At 47.2% G+C, this 23,948-nt stretch overlaps 1 protein-coding gene across 2 annotated transcripts in view; it reads right to left on the minus strand.

The window, feature by feature from the left end:
* Galnt10 (polypeptide N-acetylgalactosaminyltransferase 10) overlaps positions 1-23,362 on the minus strand; it is a 186,217-nt gene extending 162,855 nt beyond the window's left edge. For both annotated transcript variants that reach the window (XM_090321147.1, XM_090321146.1), the window contains exon 1: positions 23,166-23,362. In XM_090321147.1, coding sequence (XP_090177273.1) covers positions 23,166-23,324 — 159 coding nt within the window. In that variant the 5' untranslated portion in view covers positions 23,325-23,362. The remainder of the gene's footprint in view (positions 1-23,165) is intronic.
* Positions 23,363-23,948: the final 586 nt, after the last annotated feature.

The raw sequence follows: 23,948 nt of genomic DNA on the forward strand, positions 1-23,948 counted from the left end.
CACAATTCGAAGTGTTTTTCCAAGTTATTCTTATTGCAGCTTTAAAGTTAAGTCAGCTAAGGTGGCTAACTTCTGCAATCCTAGTTATGTAGGAGGCAGAGATTGAGAGGTTCACACTCTGAGGCCATTCTAGCCCCCCCCCCACAAAAAAAAATGTCAAGACTTCATCTTAACTAAAAAAAGTTAAGTTATATAGTATATGCCTAGTGGTATATACCTCTTATCCTAGCTCCACAGAAAGTATAGGTAGGAGGATCACAGAGAAAGAGAGACCCACTTGGAACAATAATCAAAGCAAAAAGGACTGGGGGCATGGTTCATGTGGTACAATAATTGCCTAGCAAGTACAAATGCAAATTGTGCACGCCTCTCTCTCTTCCCTCCCCCCTCAAATTAACAGAAGTAGATGAAGATGGGTTCTAGTGGCTCATGCCTATAATCCTAGCTACTAAGAAGGCTGAGATCTGAGGATCGCAGTTCAAAGCCAGCCTGGGCACTAAAGTCCATGAGACTCTTGTCTGCAATGAACCACCAGAGAATGGGAAGTGGTGCTGTGGCTCAAAGTGGTAGAGTGCTAGCCTTCAGCTGAAGAGCTAAGGGACAGGCTCCGGGTTCAAATTCTACAATGACAATAATCATAATAAAAAAAAATCACACAATGTGGCATTGGTGGCTTAAGCCTGTAATCCTAGCTATTAGAAGGCTGAGAATTGAGGACCTTAGATCAAAGCCAACCTGAGAAGGACAGTCCAGGAGACTCATTTCCAGTGAATCACTGAAAAGCTACAAGTGGAGCTTTACAAACAAACTGAGGGACAGTGCCCAAGCTCCTAGTTCGAGTCACACACACACACACACACACACACACACACACACACACACACACACACACCCTATTTGGTACTCACAGTGGTGCTGTGGAATTTTACAAAATGTTTCCCCATTACCCTTCGGGACAGGGGCTGCTGTTATTATCTCCATTTTCAAGGTGAGTCAGAGACTCTGAGGTTACTGGCTGCTCTGAGGACAGCCAGCTGGACAGCAGACATGGCTGCCGGCTCCATGTTTCCCTTTGACTGGCTTCTCCTCCTCCTCCTTCACCCTGCCTCCATTCTGCTTCCAGGAAATTCATTTAAACCAGGAGGAGATGGGGTGATGACTTCAAGCTGAGTCTCCTCCTCCATCACTGTCCTAAAAATGACTGAGGAAGTCTCACTCAGAGCCCTAGTGTGTGATGAACACAGTGCGATGTGCAGTAATTAAAAAATGCTTCGTGCATATCAGCACTGATTTTGAAAAGAAAATTAGTCCCTTTTCTCAGGTTTCCAAGAGAAGGGTTGCTGGTTACCCGTGGTTCACACCTAACATCCCAGCTACTCAGGAGACTAAGATGTGAGCCATTCAGTGCTTTAACACAGCCTGGGGACGGAAGTCCATGAGACGATTATCTCCAATAAACTACCAAAAAGCTGGATGTGGTATCGTGATTCCAGTGGTCACCTTGAGCAAAAGAAGCTCAGAGACAGTTAAAGCCCTGGGACCAACACACACACACACACACACACACACACACACACACACACACACACACAGGAAGTGTTTTAGTGTGGGTACGTTTAGGTTTTATGTTTTTCAAAGCAGGCTCTGTGATTCCCACGAGGGCTGAGGCTCACTGTCTATGAAACACTAGATTCCATAATGAATGGGCAATGTCCATAAATGTCAGTTCTCAATCAAGGAAAAAACGTAAGCTCCCTCACTTGGTGAGTAGGTTTGGATATTTAAAAAGGACAAGCATCTCATTTTTTATTATTCTGTTTGAAGGGGCTCGTTGGAACTTCAGAATTCAGATGGAAACTGCTGGTGGCTCACACCTGTAAATCGTAGCTACGTAGGAAGCTGAGATCTGAGGACTGTGATTCAAAGCCAGCGCAGGTAGGAAAGTCCGTTGAAACTCTATCTCCAATTAACCACCAAAAACCAAAAAAGAGTGCCAGAAGCTGTGTGATCAGTAGAGCACTAGCCTTATGCAAAAAAAAAAAAAAAAACCAACCCTAAAAGACAGCACGTAGGCTCCCTGAGTTCAAGCCCCAGTAACAGAACAAATAAATAACAATAAATTTTTTAAAAAACACATTACATGCCCTCCCCCCGCCCAAATCTTTTAGTAAAAAAGAACAGGTGGCATTTTGGTTCCTAATACCCTTCATACTCCTTTGTTTTTCAGCAAGGAAAGTCCTAACAAAGAAAGGTAGCAACTCAAGTTCAGCTTGCTAAAATTCTAGGTGGACCATAGTCTGGGCCTACACTGAGGAGAGATCAGGCAGTCATCCCTGAATGCAGCCCCAACGCAGAAAAGAAACACACATTGTGGAAGGCTGATTGAGTCATTTACTGCTAAAATGTGTGGGCTAGACACATAGTACTTCCCTTCCAATTGTTAATCTCTACACAGGAAGGGGTGTATTTTACACTGGCTTCTCTCCTGTAACAAATTAACGTCAAGAACTTGAGGTTAGCAGAGCTATGTGAGAGCAACAATATAACTTATGCTCAGTATATACCAGGCCCCATGCCCAGAACAATCACAGTTTTGTATGTGCATTACAGATGAGGAAACTGAGATACAGATGGGCTCAAGGCTCTGAAGTCTGAAGTAGGAGAGCTGGAAGTTAAATCTACAGGTCTGTTTGGAGAAGAGGAGAGGGAGAAAGACTCTATGGTCTGAACTATTCTGTCACTTACTAGCTGTGGCATCCTGCATAGGTCTTTTAATTTCCTTTATGTCTTTCTTTCGCTTATTTGTATAATGGGGAAAATGGTAGTGCCCCCGTAAGGCAATTTAAAGCAGTAAATGAGATAGCCAAAGGCATCAGGACCATTCCACTGCATGATTCCAAGAGATGCTATTTACAAAGGGAGATAGATGTGTTACCCTGAATGCAGTCCTACCTGGCACAGGTTCAGTGCAGTGAAAAGGTTCCATACTGCTATCACTATTCATTAGTGTTCTATGACAATGTTAATAATCAAGATTAAGAACTGAGGACAAAGGATGAAGATGGACCAGCTCTCCTCCCCACAGTCTCCCTCTGTTACCATCCATTTTCCCTTTCTCAGTACTCTCCAAGCAGTCTGTCTTCCTTCTCATGTTCAGTTTCAGGGTGGAGTGTGCCTTACTTTCCTGGTAGATGTAAACTTGTAGAGCACATATTGGGGAGCAGGGGGTAGCTTTAGCCTAAGGTACAGCCTTAGATCCCTTATACCACTCATTCATGGTGTCAAGCACAGAACAGGATCTCAGGAACCATTAGTTTAACAGTATCTCCCAATTCTGTCACACCCCTCTCTTGAAGAGCTCAAATCTAGTTCTCCTCCTGCAGAGAGGCTTCATTTCAGGTATCATTTCTAACTAAGAGAATCGAGCATCAAGTATCATGCACAAGTTTAGAGACTATATTGAGGTCACAGAAGGAATGGAGCCTTTGGTTTGCTCTCTTCCTTCTTCCTGAATCACTTGCTCTGGGGAAATCAAGCTACAACACAACATTGTAAGCAGACTACCCAGCTCCAGTTGAGATCGCAGAAGGCTAAAGCTAGCTATCATGACTATAATCTCACAAGAGACTGTACTCCTGACCCACAGAAACTGTGAGGTGTTTATCCCATTAAGTTTTCAAATTCTAGAATTCTTTGTTAAGCAGTAACATACAACTGAAACAGGAAACACAGGAAATCCTGGCCACAATCCAAACCACTCTGGAGGCTGAGATTCTGAGATTTGAAGGCAGCCCAGGCAGTAATCCAGAAGACTCTTTTATTTCCACTTAACTAGCAAGCAGCAGTAAATGGAGATACAGCTTAAGTGGTTGAGCATCAGCCTTGAGTAAAAAAGCTAAGGAACGGTGCCCAGGCCCTGAGATCAAGCCCCAATACTGACTAAAACAAAATAAGCTACATATGGTGTATTTAGAGCAAGCAGACAACAAGGAAATCATAGTGTTAGGGGAATATGAACCCCCACACATGGGTAAAACCAGATAGAAGACCTGGCTTGATGCAGTCAAAAGTCACCAAATGAAAAGAGAAAGATGGAAGTCGAGTAACAGTGGCTCACACCTATAATCCTAGCTACTCGGGAGGCTGCAATCTAAGGATCGACGTTCAAAGCCAGCCCCTGCAGGAAAGACCATGAAACATGTATCTCCAATTAAGCACTAGAAAGCGGAAGTTGTGTTGTGGCTCCAAGGAACAGAGTGCTAGCCTTGAGGAACAAAAAAAAAAAGAGAATAGGGAAAGTGCCCTGGCCAAGAATACAGACACTGGGGAGGGGAGGGGAAAGGGAGGAGGGGGGGAGGAGGACCTCTAGCCAAAGTTGAACCACACAGCTCTCTCCTACTCTGCTCCAGCCAATTCCACAGGAAGCTCTGCCTCCACCTCTTCTCTTCCTTTTCCAGCCCCAAAGCCCCCTGCAACCATAGAGCTCTCCTGGGACTATATCCTTCCTGTCCCCTTACCTCTGCTTTTTTCATATACATTGGCTGTGACCACTGCCCAATTCATTTTATCATTTTTCTCCCTCCCCTCATCTATCTACCTCTAATTTTTAGAACAATTTTGACCAATTAATGTATGTGAAGAGACAGAGATGAGAGAGAGAGAGAGAGAGAGAGAGAGAGAGAGAGAGAGAGAGAGAGAGAGAGAGAGAGAGAGAGAATCAAAGATCTAAACTCCCATAGCTAGGATAAAGCAAAGCACAGATCAATCCCAGAAAAAAATGCAGCCTTGAAATGTTGGGGTTCAGGCAAGATGAGGCAAGGAAAGGGTGGCAGTAAGGAAGACAGTCTGAAAGGTACTGCATGGCCTTTACCCTGCTCTCCAAGTTTAAACTGGAATTATCTGTCTAGCTCAGTCCAGCAGGTTCCTGAGGTCAGAGACAACGTCCTTCCCTCTACGAATGACAGGTACTTAGCAGAGAGCCAGCCTGGGACATATTCAATATTCAGTAAGAAACTGATGGATGACTGACATATGAATGGAGCAAAACTACAGACTTAGACAGCAGCCCTCCAGCGGGCTGAGACTCCATGACAAGGCCTGGACGTGGAGTGCATACCTCCTCCCCAGACTCATCCCCAGGCTTCTCTCTGCCTCACCTGGTCCAGGTGCAAATGCCAGACAAAGGTGAACAAAACAATTAGGCGGCCCTCTGTCAACACCTGAGAAAGCAAGTCACCTGAATGGGCCACATGGAGTCTAGGCAGACCCATGCCTGCCTGGGACCCCACTTCTCCCAAACCTGGGACCTTGACTACTCCCTGCTGTTTCCCCACTCTGGGCTACTGACTGACTGTGCTGCACCTCTGCCTAGAACAGCTCAGCTTCCCACCCCATCCCTAGCCTTAAAGGACTGGCTGAACCATCCCACTCCTCTTGAAAAGGCCAGTCAGTGCTCCCTCCTTCAGGAGGCCTGGCTCTCCCATACACTTCCACAACCTGTACTCATAGCAGCCAGAGAGACCGCAGTGCATTGTGGGGTTAGGACTTAGGCTCTGCAGGCCAGTCAGCAGTCAGCATTCACCTGTGTGACCTTGAGTGATGTCGATCTCTTCTCCCACGCAATTATGGTCCATAGAGTATTAGGCTGCTGTGATCATGAGCTCGGTACCGGATACTGACACCTATAGTCCTAATTACTGGAGAGACTGTGATCAGGAGGATCACAGGTCAATCTGGGTAGTAAAGTCTGCAAGGATTCAGCTACATAGGAGGGCAGTGTGTGCCTCTGATGTCAACTAAGAGCAGGGGTCTAAAGTAGGTGAGTCACAATCAGGCATTCACTCAAGCAGGAAGTGAGATACTATTGTTAAAAAATAATAATAATAACAAGAAAACAGGGCTGGAGTCACGGTTCAACTGGCAGAGCACCAGCCTAACAAGCATGAAGCTCTAGAGTCCAAACCTCAGAACCCCTAACCCTCTAGAGAGAAACCACAATAATATGCAGAGTACTTAACACCGCACTTGGCAAAATAGCCAGCAACCACTGTTATCTATGATGAATGGCTTGAACTCCCAAGTTGCGGATTATTTGGCACCTGCATCTCTCTAGGTAGGCACAGTGGAGGAATGAAAGGATCCACTCTTCCTCTACATCAGCAGCTGATCTTCCTGGCTCCTGTGTCCCCTTCATGGCTACAGTTACCTTCTGGAGACCTATCTGTGATTCGGTCATCCACTACTTACACCTACCCAGAGTCACAAGAATCTCGCATGTGGATTTTACATCTACTACCAGCCTTGTGTTTCCGTTCAAATACTATATATAGCGAGGAAAAGGTTCTTTTTAGTTTTATTTCTTCTTGTCAGTGGTAGAACACCAGCCTTGAACAAAAAAAGCTAAGAGGTAGCACTCAGGCCCTAAAGTTCAAGCTTCAGTATTGGCATCAAAACCAAAACAAAATAGAAGCCTTTTCAGATCTCCACAGTGTGATCTCTTCTGGGTCCAACACTCTGGGTCCCCTCTCCCAGTGGGAATTACTCTATGTTCTGCCTTGCATGCTGCAACACTGCAAACTCCTGTGTGCCCCCTATTAGACTAGGAGTTGGGGTTTTTTTTGTACCTACCACACAGTACTCTCCCATAGTTTGGATCCACAACAAAACTGTTCAAAGAAATATAGCTGGAACTCAGATGACGATGAAATACTTTACAGTCAAGAAACAAACAACAGGGACACATGTTCATGCATTCGTATCTGAAGCTATTGGTAGAGATCTCTTAATCAGGAGAGTGGCTTCAGTTAAAGAACACATACAGGCAGTGGGATTTGTGAATCCTCTGTGGAAGAGAAGATCTTTTCCAAGAATTAATAAAGGAACGAAAAGAGCTAGAGGAGATTAAGACAGTTATCCCTGCCTCTGGGATTCCCTTTGGAGTGCTTTGGCCGACGGCAGCACAACCCCAAGCTCTGCCTCTTGTCTCTGCAGGGCTGGTTTTCCCTGCAAAGTAGTGGAGGATTTATGGACTCACTCTATTCCAGCAAGAACACCGTTTTAACTAGGCAACTCCATCACCTTATTTCCAAGTAAGGTCATATTGTAAGGTACTGAGGCCTAGAATTTTAACAGGCTTGTTGTTGTTATTATTGAAAGTGTGTTGTGCTGGTACTGGGGCTTGAACTTAGGGCCTGAGAGCTGTCCCTTAGCTTTTTCGCTTGTTACTTGCTCTCTACCACTTGAGCCACACCTCTACTTCTGACTTTGTGGTAGTTAACTGGATACGGCTGCCTGGGTGAGCTTCAAACTGTGATCCTCAGGTCTCAGCCTCCTGAGTAACGAGGGTTACAGGTGTGAGCCACTGGCACCAGGCTTAACAGATCTTATTTGAAGAAATAATTCCATCCATGACTCCATTTACCCCTTTATGGGGAGCTCTGGGCCAAGGGAAAGACTGGGTCACTGGGCTGCAGTCTTTCTCCTTAAGAAATTTACCTCTGGACCCACACGACACTCATCCCAACTAACGCCAGCATCTCCCCCCCAACACTGTAAACAGGGGTCCACATTTCCAAAAGTAAAATGTAACCCCAAAGAGACTTTTGTGCACAAAAAGACCAGCTGAATTATGTAACTGTAACTGAAAGATCATCTGAAGGGAAGGAACTAAACAGATCTCCATCCTGAGACACCTCCCACGAAGCCATGTAAGCCAATGGGATGAAATAATTGGTGCTGATGGACAGGTGTGAGTAAGAAGAAGTATTCAATCAGAGCTCAGGCCAAGAACCAGCTGCTCCTCCAGGAAGCTCGTCTTCTGGGGCCTCTGAACTCACCAGAGGAGCCAGAAGCCCAAGAATGGAGCTTCATGAGGGAGAAAGCGTGCAGTGTCTCCCAGCACCAGGAGCAGAATGACTTCTAAATGGCAAGCAAGGGAACAGCAGCCATGGCTCCAGCCTATAATCCTATTCAGGATACTGAGATCTGAGGATGGAGATTGAAGCCAGATAGGGGAAAGGAATCCATCAGACCCTTACTTCCAATTAGCCACCAAAAAGTCAGAAGCAGAGTATGGCTCAAATGGTAGATTGACTGTCTTGAGCAAGAAAAGCTAAGGGACAGTGCCTAGGCCCTAAGTTCAAGCCCCAGTACTAGAGTGGATACACACACACACACACACACACACACACACACACACACACACATATGCACACACGGAATCTTAGCAGGAACACAGCAGTCAGTCAACATACTGGGTGCCACTAAATACTTGTCTTTGCTATGGAAATAGCAGTACATAAGACAGATGAGACCCCAAATCTTATAGTGCTTACTACCTACTGAAGCAGAAAAAACAAACATATAAACCAACAAGCAATGTAATTCTAGTCAATGCTATCGTCCTTTGTGGATAATTCACAGATACGGTGCAGAGTGATGAGGGAATCCCCAGATGCTACTTCCAACAGTTGCCAATCAAACCATGTGTCCATGGCTCATTTCTATAATCCTAGTTACCCAAAGAGGCTGTTTTCAAAGGGATCAATGATTTGAAGCCAACCCAGGCAGGAAAGCCCATGAGATTATCTTCAGTTAATCACCAAAAAAGTCAGAAGTGGAGCTGTGGCTCAAGTGGACGATTATCAGCTTTGAGCAAAAAAGTTCAAGGACGGCCCTAAGATCAGCACATGCACACATGCATGCATGCACACACACACACACACACACAAAACCCACAAACAGTAACAAAAAGCTGTCTGAGCCAAGCACCAGTGGCTCATGCCTGTAATCCCAGATACTCAGGAGGCTGAAATCTAAGGATCTTCATTCAAAGCCAGCCCGGGCACAAAAGTCCATGAGACTCTACTTTCCAATGAACCACCAGAAAACCAGAAGTGGCGCTGTGGCTCAAAGTGTAGAACACTAGTTTTGAGCTGAAGAGCTCAGGGACAGCACCCAGGCCCAGAATTCAAGCCCCATGACCAACCAAAAGAAAAACAAAAAACAACAACAACAAAAATTACTTAATTCCTGGAAAGGCCTGAGGAAAATGACAAACACACCGTAACATCCAAGCCACTATATTTGCACAGATTAAGTTCTATAAGCGGTTCCAAGAGATAGAGATGAATTCTACCTGCCAGGAAAGAAATGGAAGGAGAATGAAGAGGGAATCCCCATGAGACCCTCTTAATTTCACTGTGCACCCACAGCAGATTACCTAAGCCCTGCTGAGCTAAACACAAGAAATCCCCATCACTGGAATATGTACAAGTCAAACATGGCCGCCCATCTGGCAGGGAAAAAGTAAAAACGAGAGGCGAGGCAAGTGTAGGTTCCAGATTGGTGTCTTACACTTACACACACGCACGCATGCACACACAGCCCAACAGCAACTGAGAATGAGGGAGAGGTGAGAGCAGGGTTGGGGTGAAAAAAGGCACACTTGCCCCACAAAGAGAACCCCCACGAGAACCCCTGTAAGCCCAAAGGGAAGAAATCCACACCGGGGCTTTCCTGCTCCCTAAGTGCTGCAGAGTCAACGAGTACAAAGCCTGAGATTCAGGTTAAAAATAATCAAATGTCCCTTTAATACCTCTGGCATGGCACCGGGAAGCCCTCTAATGCGGTGCATTGTTTCCCTGGAAGGGCCTTGAGAGGAGTCAGCTGTCTTGCCCGCTGCCAGGGGAAAGCAGAGAGCAGAGGGAGACCGGGATGGGGTGGGGGGGAGAAACAGGCAGAAGCACGGGGACCCACAGAGCTACACTGCTTGAAGACTCTCTTCCCACAGCCCAGCCCTGATGAAAACATGACTTGCCCCTTGCCAGTGACGGATAACTGCCCCAAAGGAAGGGCAGATGGGAAGAGATAGGTCAAAAAATGGACCATTTCCCCCTCCCCTACCCTTTTGTTCCTGTGACAGTCCTGAGTCCTTCTATAATCCTAGCTACTCGGGGAGGCTAAGATCTAAGGATCAAAGATTGAGGCCAGCCAGGGCCCCCAAAAAAATGTCTGTGAGACTATTATCTCCAATTAACCAGGAAAAACAAAACAAAACAGAAGTGGGGGTGTGGCTCAAGCCTTGCAGGTGGGGGCAGCCAGGCAGAGTTCATGGCCCCAAGTTCAAGGCCCCAAATAGGCACTAAATGAATGATCCTAATGCCACTGCCACAGAGCGAGAGCCAGAACTAAAGACAAGCAATTCTCTGGACTGCTGCCACCAGATCTCATACCAGAGCCCTACTGCCTCAGCTGGGACCTGCAGACCCTACAAGGCAGGGTTCAAGTACCAAGACTGAAGGGGGCCGGGTAGAGAGGCCACAGTTGGGCGTCCCCAGTGCACCAAGCCTGTGATGCATCTACTTCAGAGACTGAGATGTGACGAACATGGTGGTTAGAAGCCAGCCCAGGTAGGAAAGTTCGTGAGCACTCTCGTCTTCAGTTCATCAACAATAAGTGGGAAGAGGAGCTCAGCTGAAGTGATAGAGCACTACCAGCCTTAAGCAAAAAAAAAAACCCAAACAACAAAACAAAAGTTAAAGATCAGTGCCCAGGCATTGAGTTCAAGATCCCAAAGTACTGGCATGCAAAAAGAAAAGAAAGAGTATACAGCAGTTGGGGTTGCCAGAGCTCACTGGTAAGGTCATTTTAATGGCCATAGGTGGACAGAGCACAGAGCTGTTGGCTAAGGCGGATGGCTGAAGCTCTGCTGAATTTCAGGGAATCCCCTCCTCCCCTGCCTTGTAGGATGATGGGCATGAGCCATCCACTGGTGCCTGGCTTTGCAGTCTTATTGTTTCATAAACATCTGGGGTGCCTCTGAGACTCCGTCAAACAAGGAAACATATAAAGAACCATTTCTACTTGGAAAGCTGTCTTCTCTCTCATTCTCTTGGATCCTCACACTCCCCCCAAATCACAGGAATGTACATTCTGGACTTTTCTGACATGCCAGGAAGTATGAGGCAGAAAACAAAGTCGACTCTGTTACCCACATAGTTGCTAATAAGACCGTGGCAGCTTTCAACATAGCTGAAACACGCTGAATAAGACAGAGAAGGCTAGAGATACAGAGGCCTAGAAACAGAGAGAAAGAAGCAAGGGAACTGGTTTCTTCATTGGAGCAGACATCAGAATATAAACTTGAGCGAGGCAGTTCAATGGCCAAGGACAATCTGTTTTTCTGAGCAATCACTTCCTCTGGAAAGTGTATTGATCTTCGAATCAGAAGGCTCCATCTCACTGTGCTAGCTTTGTGTCTATGTGTCACTCAGTTCTTTGAACCTGGGTGTTCAAAGCTGAGGGTACCATAACAAAGAGTCCCAAAGCCCTGTCCTGCTTCACAGCGAACTTACTGGAAGGAGAGAAGGAACAGGTCTAAATTCAAATGTCTCCCACTGCCCACTGGCTTCTGGAAAGGCTGAAGTACTCAGGTTTGGAACCACAAAAAGTGGCTGGTACTGTGGCCATCCAGAGACCTGAGGTCTCTCTAGAGGGGCAGTTGCTTTGCCAGTCCAGCAATTTTTTAGGATACTAAAACCTGAGTCCAGCTGCTCAGCTTTGACTTTTCCCTAAAAGGAAGCAATAAGAATATGTCCTAGGGCCGGGAGTTTGGCCTAGTGGTTAAAGTGCTTGCCTAGCATGCATGAAGACCTGGGTTCGATTCCTTGGTACCACATATATAGAAAAGCCGGAAGTGGTGCTGAGGCTCAAGTGGTAGAGCTCTAGCCTTGAGAAAGTCCAAGGACAGTGCTCAGGCCCTGAGCTCAAGCCCAGGACTGGCAAAAAAAGAATATGTCCTAAAAATATATAAACTCATCCAATGTTATACTACTGGCAATTTACCACTGGCAGAAAGGGGGGGGGGAAGGAAAGGAAGGAAGGAAGGAAGAAGGAAAGGAAGGAAGGACAGAAAGGAAAGGGAAAGGAAGGAAGGGAGAGAGGGAAACAGCTACTAATAAAATATTGTTAGGGGGTGGGATGACTTAGTGGTACAGTGCTTGCCTAGCATGCATAAAGCCCTGGGTTCAATACTACATAAACAGAATTCCTCAATACTACATAAACAGAAAAGGCCAGAAGTAGCAGAAGTGCCTCAAGTGGTAGAATGCTAGCCTTGACCAATAAAAGCTCAAAGATAGTGCTCAGGCCCTGAGTTCAAGCTCCAAGATTGGCAATAATTAAACAAATAAACTATTGTTAATAAAAGAGCCAGCTGTCCAAATTAGCAAAGCAGAATCTGCTACAAGAAGAGAATCATTCATTTTTTGGTAACATTAGATGGTGAATGTAGAGACTGATTATTTCACAAGTAAGACATGGGGGCATATACACATTTGCACTGTCAAGGGCTGACTTAGAGCAATACTCAGGAGGAAACTAGCAAAAACGAACAGTTTGCAGTTGAGAACGTACAATACTCCAAAGCAGCAGGAAGTCACTTTCACGTGCCGGTTCCCTTCCAGATGTTTCCAAACTGTTCTCTTTATCTAAGAAACCCCTTTCCTCCAGAAACCTCACCACCACTGTGTGGGGCAATTTACTTCCCAAGATGCCATCTGTACCCCACAGAGGAGGCCCACACAGGCATAGAACCCTGGCAAACAAGCTCCTGGCTCCCAAACAGCACGTGGCACAGGCTCTAATCACTGTCACCAGGCCCTGGAAAGAGTTTTGTGGAGTAATCAAGCAACTAACCCAATACCTGGGGATCCTGAGGTCTCCTCCATGACCTTGCCTCCGGCAGCCTCTTTGAATACTAGGGGTTGGACAGGCAATCCACGCTAGGTCAGCCACACGGCACCTGCCATTGAAGCATCTCCATGGAGCTGAATCCTAACCCCATGGCTTCCTTAGCTCTGTGGCTCTGGGTACCATGATCTCCACTGTAGTGACACTAGGGAGTTAAGGGTACACTGCTCATTTGGGGAGAAGAAATCTGGACGCTCCGTGGGGTCAGGCCTGGGGCTAGCAAGTGACAGGAAGTGGGCTAGGGAATCAAATTGGGAAGGCTTGGAACTCGACTCACTACTCACTGTCTTTCTGCTCATGCCAGCTGATGGGAGAGACACCCCAAGTGTCTCTACCATGCCACCCTTCCCAGGACAGTCTTTCCCCAGATCTAAGACCACAGTAGGAAGACACAGACCTACACTAGAAGGGTGACATTACAGGTGGCCCAGGAAAACAAGCTCAGGAGCCTTGCCAGTCCATACAACCAGTGTGTCAGAAACACACTGCACCCCCCCCCCACCCTCAATCCCTGACATGTCTGTAACCTCAGACCCAGGGCCACTGCCCCCAGGTTCCACAGAGCCTTTTGAGTGCTCACCAGAAAGGCTGGGAGCTGTAGACAAAGGCATCTCCCAGGAGCATAAGCTGGGATACAGCACTCTGGGGAGAAAAGAGCAGGCCCCTTGGGGAGGAGAGGTCTGTTTTGGGGGGGGTGCAGTTACAAAGAAGAGGCTCTCTGCTGGTCCCTCAACTGGATTGGAAAATGAGGCCCTTAGCCTACTCCAGATGGGCCATTATCATATTCCAAGGATGCAGGCCCAGGAGGCGCCATCCTCAATAGGCTCTCTGAAGCTTCTGAACCATCCTGAAGCTCAAGAAGAACCATCCCTCAAAACCTGGCCTCCTGCCCAGCCAGCTCCAGCCGTTATGAGCACCAATTGCTCTTCTCTTCCTCCCTCCCGTCCCTGAGATTCAGCCAAAGTTGCCACAAAAATGAAAGGGATAAGGACCGACGTAAGTTTCAGACTTCAGGTGTCTATGGCTCACCCCTGGTAAGGCCTAGATACTCAGGAGGCTGAGATCTGAAGATCATGGTTCAAAGCCAGCCTGGGCACAAAAGTCTGAAACTTTTATCTCCAATGAACCACCGGAAAATCGGACCTTGGCTCAAAGTGGTAGAGCCTTTAGCTGAAGAGCTCAGAGCCAGCATGCAGGCTCTGAGTTCAAGTACCAGTACTGGTACAAAAAGAAAAAAAAGTGGCATCTGGGAAGATCAGAAACCCTTCTAGAAGAGCTGCATGACAGACTCACAGGAAGGACTCCGGAGCACAGTGCTCCTTTAAACAGCCCCTGAAAGGGCCTCTGATCAAAGTAGACAGCTGAGAAAGGAAGCTCAGGAGAACTAAAATAGTGAGCCATTCCTGAGGAAGCAAGCATATTGGCTGCAGATGGCAGGCTTTGAGCTCAATCTAGAATGCTGAGGGTGTGGGTTCTCTCCTAACTGGGAAGCAGAAAGAGACCCCAGAGATTGCTCCAACTGCCAAAGAATCAGGATGAGGAATACACAGAAGACCTGCACAACCTCCACATCACAACAACAACAACAACAAAAAAACAAACTGTGCCTGTCCTCCACCATTCCCAGCCCTGAGCCTGGCCAGAAAATTCATCTTCCACGAAGAGGCACCATATGTACACACCTTATATGAGCTAAGCACAGCAGCATTGCCACCTCGTTGATGGTTCTGTCGATAACAAGGGGATCTGTACCGCATATTATGCTCAGGATTTTGCTCATTGACTCATTTAATCCTTCAGAGAAACCCCCAAATAGTTCACATTATTTTCCTTATATAGATCAAGCATAGAAGTCAAGTGACTTGTTCCCCCCCCCCGCCAGCCCCCACAAGTCCAAGGGATTTGAATCAAATAGTGAAGGTCAAAGTTAAGTCCTATATACACTGTCCCCAAGCTAACGCAAAGTACAAGGACAGGGCAGGGTGAGACAAAGGGACTTCTTCAAAGTCCCAGTTGCCTCCAAGTGACCTCACCGGCAACTAAAAACATTCCATCACAGGATAATGGTCTCTCCTCTGCTCAGATATTCTTGCTCCTACAGGGAGAGAAGGGAGAGAACAAGTGGGGAGACAGATCCATTGTCTTAATCAGATATAGAAGAACAGTGACTGAGGGTCTGTGTCCCGTCAGACTCAGCAGGCTAAAACACCAAGTCCACAGACAGGTGCCAGTGGCTCATGTTTGTAATCCTAGCTACTCAGGAGCTGTAATCTGAGGATCAAGGTTCAAAGCCAGCCCAGGCACGAAAGGACCTGAGACTCTTATCTCCAATGAACCACCAGAAAACTGGAAGTGGTGCTGTGGCTCAAAGTGGTAGAGTTCTAGCCTTGAGCTGAAGAGCTCAGGAACAGCACCCAGGCCCAGAGTTCAAGCCCCACCAGTGACAAAAACCATAAGCACCAACTCCACTACAAATGGATCCAGTACTAGCATCTCTGTGTGCTTTGTCTCCCCTCCTCCCTTCCCACCTGTTTATTCCTGCAAGGATTTAAGAAGTGATGGGCTAAGGACTGCTCAATAAATGATAGCTCCAATTCTTACTACACATATCCTCCTCATTACGATTCTTATTAGTAATATTTTATGTTGTGGCTTCCATTATCTAAGAAAGCTGAAAAAAAAATCAGCCTTCAAAGCTCCAACTTCTCTCCAAAACCAAAGAAAGGGAAGAAAAATGGGCTTGCTTTTTTTGTGTGTCTCCCCCACTCCCCCCCCAACACCCTTTTCATTCTACTATCTCCATTCAGCAGAGGGCAGCAAACAGGAAGCCTGGAAAGATAAAGAGTGAGAAGAGAGCCACATGGCAAGCCAGCTACACATGCATAAATACACACCCACCCACCCACAGCAAGCGGAATTGTTTAGCTTCCTCTAGCTTCCAAAGTATGAACACTCCGCCTCCTCCAGCTAGGAGGGCCGGAGGGGGGCGGGGGAGGAGTAGAAGCTGAAGAGACAGAAGTTCTTTTTCAGCTCAAGAAGATTTTTAGTGAGCTGACTGCTTGCAGATGAGAAAGGGGCATGGTGACAGGGAGAGAAAGACAGCCACAGAATGGATCCGCTCATACTCAATGGAGGCAGGTTTCAACTACTCATCTCCACATGACAAGGTTGACAATTCTAATACCCAAGCTCCTCCCCAATGAGCCCTTAGCATCTCAGCCTAGGGCCAATCTACAAGATGCTAGCTCAGTGTTGCTTAAGACTGGGGCCAGAATAGCAAAGAGGTGGGCTTTTGAGGACTAAGTCTGGACCCCGGGGAGGGGCTAGAGCATAGAATACAACATCGGCAGGGCTCTGGCCCAGACATCTGTCAGCCTCTTCTCAAAGTAGCTTTCCCACCCACACAACCAAGAACCACCAGCTTCTCCTGCTCTTTCTATACTATCTGGGTGGCTCAGTCCCCACCCCTAGCTCAAAGATCAGTTAGGTCACCCAGCCTACTTTCCTGACTGGTGATTTTGAATGAACACATGAGATCCAAAGTGGATAAGATTTAAACAGATCTCACTAAGAAGACGGGAAAAGACATTTCTTGTCTTTTCTATAGAGGCAGCAGAGAGAGATTGTCTCCTCTAGGATCTGGGTATGGACATAATAAGGTCAGAAAGAGTTAGTATCATATTTTACTAGTAAAGTGGGGGAGGAGGAAAATGCAAAGTGCTCAGTCTAAGATAAAATGAGAACCAAGAGAACTCAGGAGCCCATGGCCTAACACAAGCATCAGGGTCCTACCATACCTGAAGCCAAATAAAGTCCTAGGAAACCTTAACTCAGGCTTAACTCATTTAAGCCTGCCTGGTTCAATTCATTCGGTTACTTGACATGATAGTGAGGTGGCTCTGTTTTCCATGCAGAGCAGCCACAATGCCACAGGGCACATACAATTTCTCTACTTTCCTGTTCAATCCCTTCAGGTTATTCTACCATCCCTTACTTTAAACAGTAAGTCCAGGCATGCTGATTTGGTCCTGTAATCCTAGCTACCGAGGAAGTAAAAACTGAAGGATCAGTTTGAGGTCAGCCTGGGCAAAAAAAAAAAGTCAGAGAGACTTCATCTCAACCAATGCAATAGCTGAACATAGTGGCAAAGCACCTGTCTTTCTTCCTAGTGATAAGGAAAAAGGAGGATTACAGCCCAGGCATAAAACCAGATCCTACCTTGAGGATAACCAAGCCAAGCTGGAGGCATGGCTTAAGTGCCAAGTGCCTGCCTAACAAGAGCAAAGCCCCAAGTTTAATCCTCAATATTAGCACCCCCCAAAAATATTACAAACCAAGTATCTACAATTCGAGCAACTGAGGAGAATGAGAACAGGAAGATCGTGGTTCAAGGCCAGCAAGGACAGAAACATTCACAAGCTCCTATCTCAAAAAATACCCAGCAAGAAAGAGAAAGAGCTGGAGGCACGATTGAAGTAGAGCCTGGCCAAGCAAGCAAGTGAGCAACTGTAAGGCTCTGAATTCAAATCTCAGTACCATCAAAAATAATAAAGGGCTGGGAGTCTGGCCTAGTGGTAGAGTGCTTGCCTAGCACGCACAAAGACCCGGTTCCATTCCTCAATACCACATACATAGAAAAAAGCCACAAGTGGTGCTGTGGCTCAAGTGGTAGAGCTCTAGCCTTGAGAAAGCCCAAGGACAGTGCTCAGACCCTGAGCTCAAGCCCAGGACTGGCAAAATAATAATAATAATAATAATAATAATAATAATAATAATAATAATAATAAATAAAAAGGTTGGAAAGAAAATTTATATTTAAAAAAGTGGACCCACAAAAAATGTCAGGCATCACTAGCTACTCTAAGGATTGTGGTTCAAAGCCAGCCCATGCAGCAAAGTCCACGAGACTCTGATCTCCAATTAAGTACCAAAGAGGGCAGGGAAGGAAAAAAAAAAAATGGGAAAGACAGATGTAGTTCAAGTGGGAGAGCCAGTGCTTTGAGCAAAAATAGCTCCCAGGCCCTGGAGGGGACAGGAGGGAGAGGGAGAGAGGAGTTTACAGCAGACAACTGGTCTCATTAAGTACTACCTTTCAAAAATGTGGCATAATCTGACTCACAAGGAAAGTAAGAGTAGACATGGATCTATCATACTAGTATATGGAAGGAAGTTAATCTTCACAGTAGCACAGAGAGGACTTGGAGAATACTGCATTTAAATCTGCATTCCACCTGTGAGAACTTGAATATGAGACGTCCCTTTTGTTGCCTCAGTTTCCATAATGGACCAATAACTTCTCAAGCCCCACCCACTCAATCAACTCAGTGGAAATCCCGTTTTCCAAGTGCCACACCAAGTGCTATTTACTTAGAGAACACACTAAGACATTGTCACCTACTGAGGCCACAATGCATTTCCTGGCCACAGGCACTGCACAAGCTACTTCCTTTCTCCCCATTTCACTGTGGTTGTTGAAGAAGCAAGAGTCTCGTCTTTCTCTTTCTGACTCTGACACATGTATGAGACGCAGAGGGTCAGACATATGCAAAAGACAGAAGACACCCACATAACTCACTTATACATCTCCAACATTATCAAGGGCAATTAACTGCTACAGGACATACTTCCAGCTGCCAAGTTCACCTCCAGGTATTTTTTTTACAGGGTGATGACATTCTGGATGCCATCTCAAAGTAATAGCTGACTGTGGACCAGGAATAATTAAACCTGTTACCTAATTGTTGCTAGACAGTTATCTTTTCAATAGGCCTTTGTTTCCTCATTATTGATTCCCTTATCTGCTGTCACTGGAGCCAACAGATTAAAGGCTAAACATCTGACCACAGCCTGAAAGAACAAGCTCTCAAGTTAGAACCTCCTCAGAGGTTTCATTCTTGGGCATATTGTCCAGATCTTTGCAAAGTGTGCTCCTAAACTCAGAAGCAGTCCTGGGGCTTGAGCTTAAGGCCTGGGCACTGTCCTTGTGCTTTCTTGAGGCTAACGCTCTACCACTTGAGCCATAGCACCACTTTCAGCTTTTTCTGTGTATATGGTACCAAAGAATCAAACCCAGGGCTTCATACATGCTAGGCAAGCACTCTACCACTAGGCCATGCTCCCATCCCCCCTGTTTCACTTTAAAAAAAAAAAGAAAGTGTGTGTGTGTGTGTGTGTGTGTGTGTGTGTGTGTGTGTGTGTAGAGGGGAGGAGGGAAGGAGGGAGGGAGATTGTGTTAGTATAGGGTAATGTACAGAGAGGTTATACTTAGTCAGGTAAAGAGTATATTTCATTTTGGACAACATCACATTCCCATCCACAAATTGTATAGTTCATTTTCCACATAAGGGTCTAGTGAGTACCACTGCTGCATTAACAAATGCACCCTTTGTCAAAATACCTATTTATCACCAATGAGTTACTACATCATTAACTTCCCTTTGAGCTGCAATACTGAAATTAGTCTGAGACCAACTAATTCTAGACTCAGTAGGCTTAATTAGTAAGATCTGCTCTAACCACAGAAGTAGAGGGATTGATTAGTAATGTCTGTCTTGGCCACAGGAGGGGAAAGCACCATTCTAATACATATTCGTCTTTCCTGCTTTGGAATCTACACTAACTTCACACCAGAGGAAGCAAAGCTCAGAGACCTTAAATCACTTTCCTAAGGTCAATGAGTGAGTTTAGGGGAGGAAAGAAGACCAGAAGCCAAGCCTCTCTCCCCAGACAGTGGGGTTCCTTGGTAGAAGCAAGCCCAGGAAAACAACAACACAGGGAGCTTTGCTTGGCTAAATCAACAGCCCTTCTCCAGTGACATCAGATTTCACCAAAGTAAGCAGACAGTGATTAGCAATCTAAAGGCTCCCAGCCCCTATGAAGAAAATTACAGAAATCATACCAGGCTACATTTCCAAGCACTTAACTTTCTGATGGGCGAGATTCTGCTACGAGGAAGACTGAAAGGAAGTGGGGGGAGGAGTGGGGAGGAAAGTATTAATTTTTGCATGTGCTAAGAATAAAGTTCAGCTCTGACATGAGAAAAACTCCTGATACTTGAAAATTGAAGTCATTGGTATTCCATTATCCCACCAATTTCCATTCCACAGACGCTATTATCCAATGAAGTCATTTCTCACCAGAGATTATGGCTCAGAAGTGGGGAGGGACCGCATCAAGTTTCCTAACGTGGGCTTTTAATAACCAGTTCCCAAGCTTGAAATATGAAACAGATTCTAGAATTAAACCAAGATGTTAGGCAGATTGGCAGGGAAGGGGAGAAAGGAAGGAGGGAGTAATGAGGGCAAGCCCCAAATTAAAAAAGAAGATGGCATCACGGCTGGCTTTCCTGCTTGGTGTGCAGCTTTCTGAGAAGCCAGCTGTCTGGCCAGATGAATGCAGAAACCTGAGAAGCTTTATGTGTCCTTTATAAATCAGATGTCCTGCCCACCTCCAGAGACACGCTCAAGATGAACTGGGTGGCAGTTCTGTCACTTACATTCTAGCAGATGATAGATAAGTGCTCTTTCTACTATTCAGTGGAGGAAGGAAAGAGTTAAAGAGGACTGTTCAAACAGTGGATATGTTGCCCTCTGATACACTTCTCTCAAATCCGCAAGGAACCTAATTTTCTCTTGGACAAAAGTCCTGTCAAGACTTTCCTCCAGAACTTCTGCTGTTACATCTGCCAGGAAGATCCACAAGGTATTCTGGGAAGGTTTTCAACAATGCCCAGAGTGCCAGCCTGAGCTTTGAACTGGTCACCACTTCAAACCAGCTCTGAGTGTTCCACAGAGCAGATTTCCCAGACAGCAGCCTGATGTGTGGCATGCATGCTCAGGGATAGAATGGAATGAGGACTGGAAGAAAGAAGTCAGCCTCTTCCTTCAAGGCCAGCTGCCATTCAAACAAGGAACTGACCGGGAAGGCCAGTCCCACGGCTCTGCATCTCCAGGAGAGTACAACACAAAAGGCTGTGTGAAAATTTGGCAGGATCTTTCTGAAAGGCAGCAGCTGAAGGCTGAATGCTATAGCACCTAGAAAAGCCTATCATTAGGAAAGAGCTCCTTTCTGCTGCACCCAGAAAGCAGAAATTTTCTTTACAGGAAGTCAGCTAGCTAGCTCACAATCCTTGAAGCACCAATCGAATTCACCACTTCCTCCTCCTCCTCTTTATGTTATTCCAAAGAGAATAAACAAGAATTGTTTCTGCCCCATGACCCTATCCACACATTGCAGGTAGGAGTTCCCAGGAGCATCAGCTGTTGCTCTTCTTTCTCCCCAAAAAGCTGCTTTACTCAATCAATACTTTCTTGGACATGTGAATAATTTTCTTGAAAAGCTCAGGCCAAACTGGCAGTTAATCTTGTCCTTTTCTCTGCACATCTGGGTCTACAGGAAGTGAAAATGAGGACTTCTCTGGCACCTACCACAACTAAAATATGAGGGCTTTATATGGGCAGAAGCAAGACTATCAAGAACTCTTATAGGCACTACCACATGTATTCCGCAGAGGAGTTGCACTTGTGTGGGACATACCCCCTTTGCCTGGGGCTCTGCCAATACAGAACCCCTGAACCTAGGGAGGCTGCAAGGGACAATGCCACAGGAAAAAAAGAAGTAGCCCTCTATTCCTCACTGATCACATCATAGACTGCAACAATCAAACTGTACAAATGGAGAGAGTAAGAATCAGAGATAGAGATGGTGGATGACGAACACACACAAGTTAACAGCAGAGCTGAGGGTAGGTATGGGATAAGTACTTCCCTCTGGTACCGGATAGGAACTGAGGAAAGAGAGTTCAAGAAAGAAACATACACACAAGATACAGAACTTAAGGGGAAAGGGCTAGGCTGGCTTTCAGGGTTTGGAGCTGGGGTTTCAGAACGGAGCTTGCTAACTTTCCTGTTTCTGAAGAGTGAAGATCTACCATAAAGATCAAGCTAACACCTCTGGATGTTCTGCAACAATCAACTAGAGTAATTGCTAAGCTCCACTTGATTAGCCCTGTAGCAAAGAGCCCGCTGGGCTCAGGGTACCAGATTGTCCAGACGGCAGCCTGACACTGAGGAAAAAGGAAAACCATCAACCTCAAAAAGTCAGCCTCTTCCCTTGAGGCCAGCCAACAATCAAGTCTGACCCTGATACACGAATTACCCACTTCCCATGGGACCACCAAAAAAAAAAAACACTAAGCAAATCTGAAATATATGAAGCAATTCAAGCATGACTTGCCAGGAGATGAGAGAGTTAAAGTGATATGATTGAGTAAGAAAATGCTAATCCAAGCCAGGCACTGATGGCTCACACCTGTAATTCTAGCTACTCTGGAGGCTGTGATCTGAGGATCCTGATTCTAAGCCAGCCCAGGCAGGAAAGTCTGTAACTCTTACCTCCAATGAACCACCAAAAAAGCCAGAAGTAGAGAGGGCTGTGGATCAGGAGGTAGAACACCTGAGTGGATTAAAAAAAAAAAAAAAACTAAAGGGGACATTACCCAGGTCCTGAGTTCAAGACCCAGGATCTGAGCATGCACATAAGCATGCACATATGAACAAGGAGGAGAGGAGGAAGAGGAGGAAGAGGAGGAGGAGGAAAGAAGAAGAAGAGGAGGAGGAGGAGGAGGAGGAGGAGGAGGAGGAGGAGGAGGAGGAGGAGGAAGAACCACTAATTTAGTCCAAATGCATGTATACATGTAGAAGAGGAGGAGGAGGAGGAGGGGGAGGAGGGGGAGGAGGAGGAGGAGGAGGAGGGGGAGGAAGAACCACTAATTTAGTCCAAATGCATGTATACATGTATGTGCAGGTACCTGAGTTTCAAAGAGACAGAAACAATCAGGAGCACAGTTTGGACTATTAGAATCATGTGGCATCAATTCAGAGGACAGAAGCAAGGCGTGTGGCATTCTACTCTCAGGGAAACGAGCTCTGGGACATTTCGGGGGAGGGGGGGGAAGGAAATCCCTCCACCTCTCTACCCACTACAGAGTCAAAGATGGCAAGTTCCTCAAGAATCAGAAATTCACCTCTCATCCCATCCAAGGGACCTGAAGCTTCCCAGAGACTCTTTGCACAGAAAGTCATATCATAAATAGGGAGAGGGGGAGCTGGGAGGCGGGGTCCCCTGTGCAAAGGGTACACAGCAAAAGTGACTAACCTGACCAGAAACGCCAGGATCAGCAGGTGTGTGTGGACATCTGAACTTGAGGAGAGTCCCAGACTGGACACCAAGGGTCCTGAGTCTGTGCTGGGGGTGGCGGGGGGGGGGGGGTGTGGCCTCGATTTACCCCCCCCACACTGACTCTTGCAGAGGAAGAGGGAGAAGGAGCCGCAGGTTTGAAGGAAAGCCAGACCCAGGGAAGGACGGGGAGGAGTGGGAGGGAGGGGGGGCGTCCCAAGCCCCACGGAGACACTCACCTGCCCCGCCGCGGGGACCAGCGCCGCTCCCGATCCCCCGGGGACGCCGTCGGGCTGCCGCTCGCGGTACAGAGCCCACAGCCCCACGTTGGGCAGGAAAACCAGGGCCACCAGTCCCAGAGCCACCGCCTGCAGAAGCCGCTTCTCCTTCCGCCTCATCGGGGCCAGTCAGCCCCCGTCGCCGCGCTTCTCCGGCTCCGCCGCGCTCGAAGCTCCGCGGACTCCGGTCCGCGCGTCCGCCCGGTGGCGGCAGCGACGGCGGCGGCAGCGGCAGCAGCGGCTCGGCGCACCCGGGCGGCCGCGGCGCCAGCTCCGCTCCAACTCCGCGGCACTTCCGCCGCTCGCCAGCCAGGGAACCGGACGCTACCATGAAGTCCCGGCTGCGGGGGGGGAGGACCCCATGGAGTTCCCCCCCCCAAGTCCCGCGGATTCCTTCTTGTCCACTTCCTAGAGAACGCCTGGATTCGTCGCCTTACCACCCGCTCCGAGAAAGTTCCAGCCTCTCCGGGTACGACCTGGAAGTGGGGAAGTGGGGGGGGGAGAAAGGTTCGAGATCAGATTCCCCCCCCTGTCCTGCGCCACGATGGTACATCCCGCTCCTCCCCGGCTGCCCCGCCCGCGGGGGCGACGGAGAAAGTGCGCGGGAGTTGAGTTGTTGGGGCGCTCGACCGGGTTGCGCGCTGGGGCGCTGCCGTCCCGGGTGCATTTTGGGGCGCGGTTTGAATCTGTACCCTCACCCCACCCCACGATCCGAGCTCCGATCGCGGCGGGGAGTCGAGTTCC

The sequence above is a fragment of the Megascapheus bottae genome, chromosome 29, assembly GCF_031878675.1.
Source record: "Megascapheus bottae isolate mThoBot1 chromosome 29, mThoBot2.hap1, whole genome shotgun sequence".
NCBI lineage: Eukaryota > Metazoa > Chordata > Mammalia > Rodentia > Geomyidae > Megascapheus > Megascapheus bottae.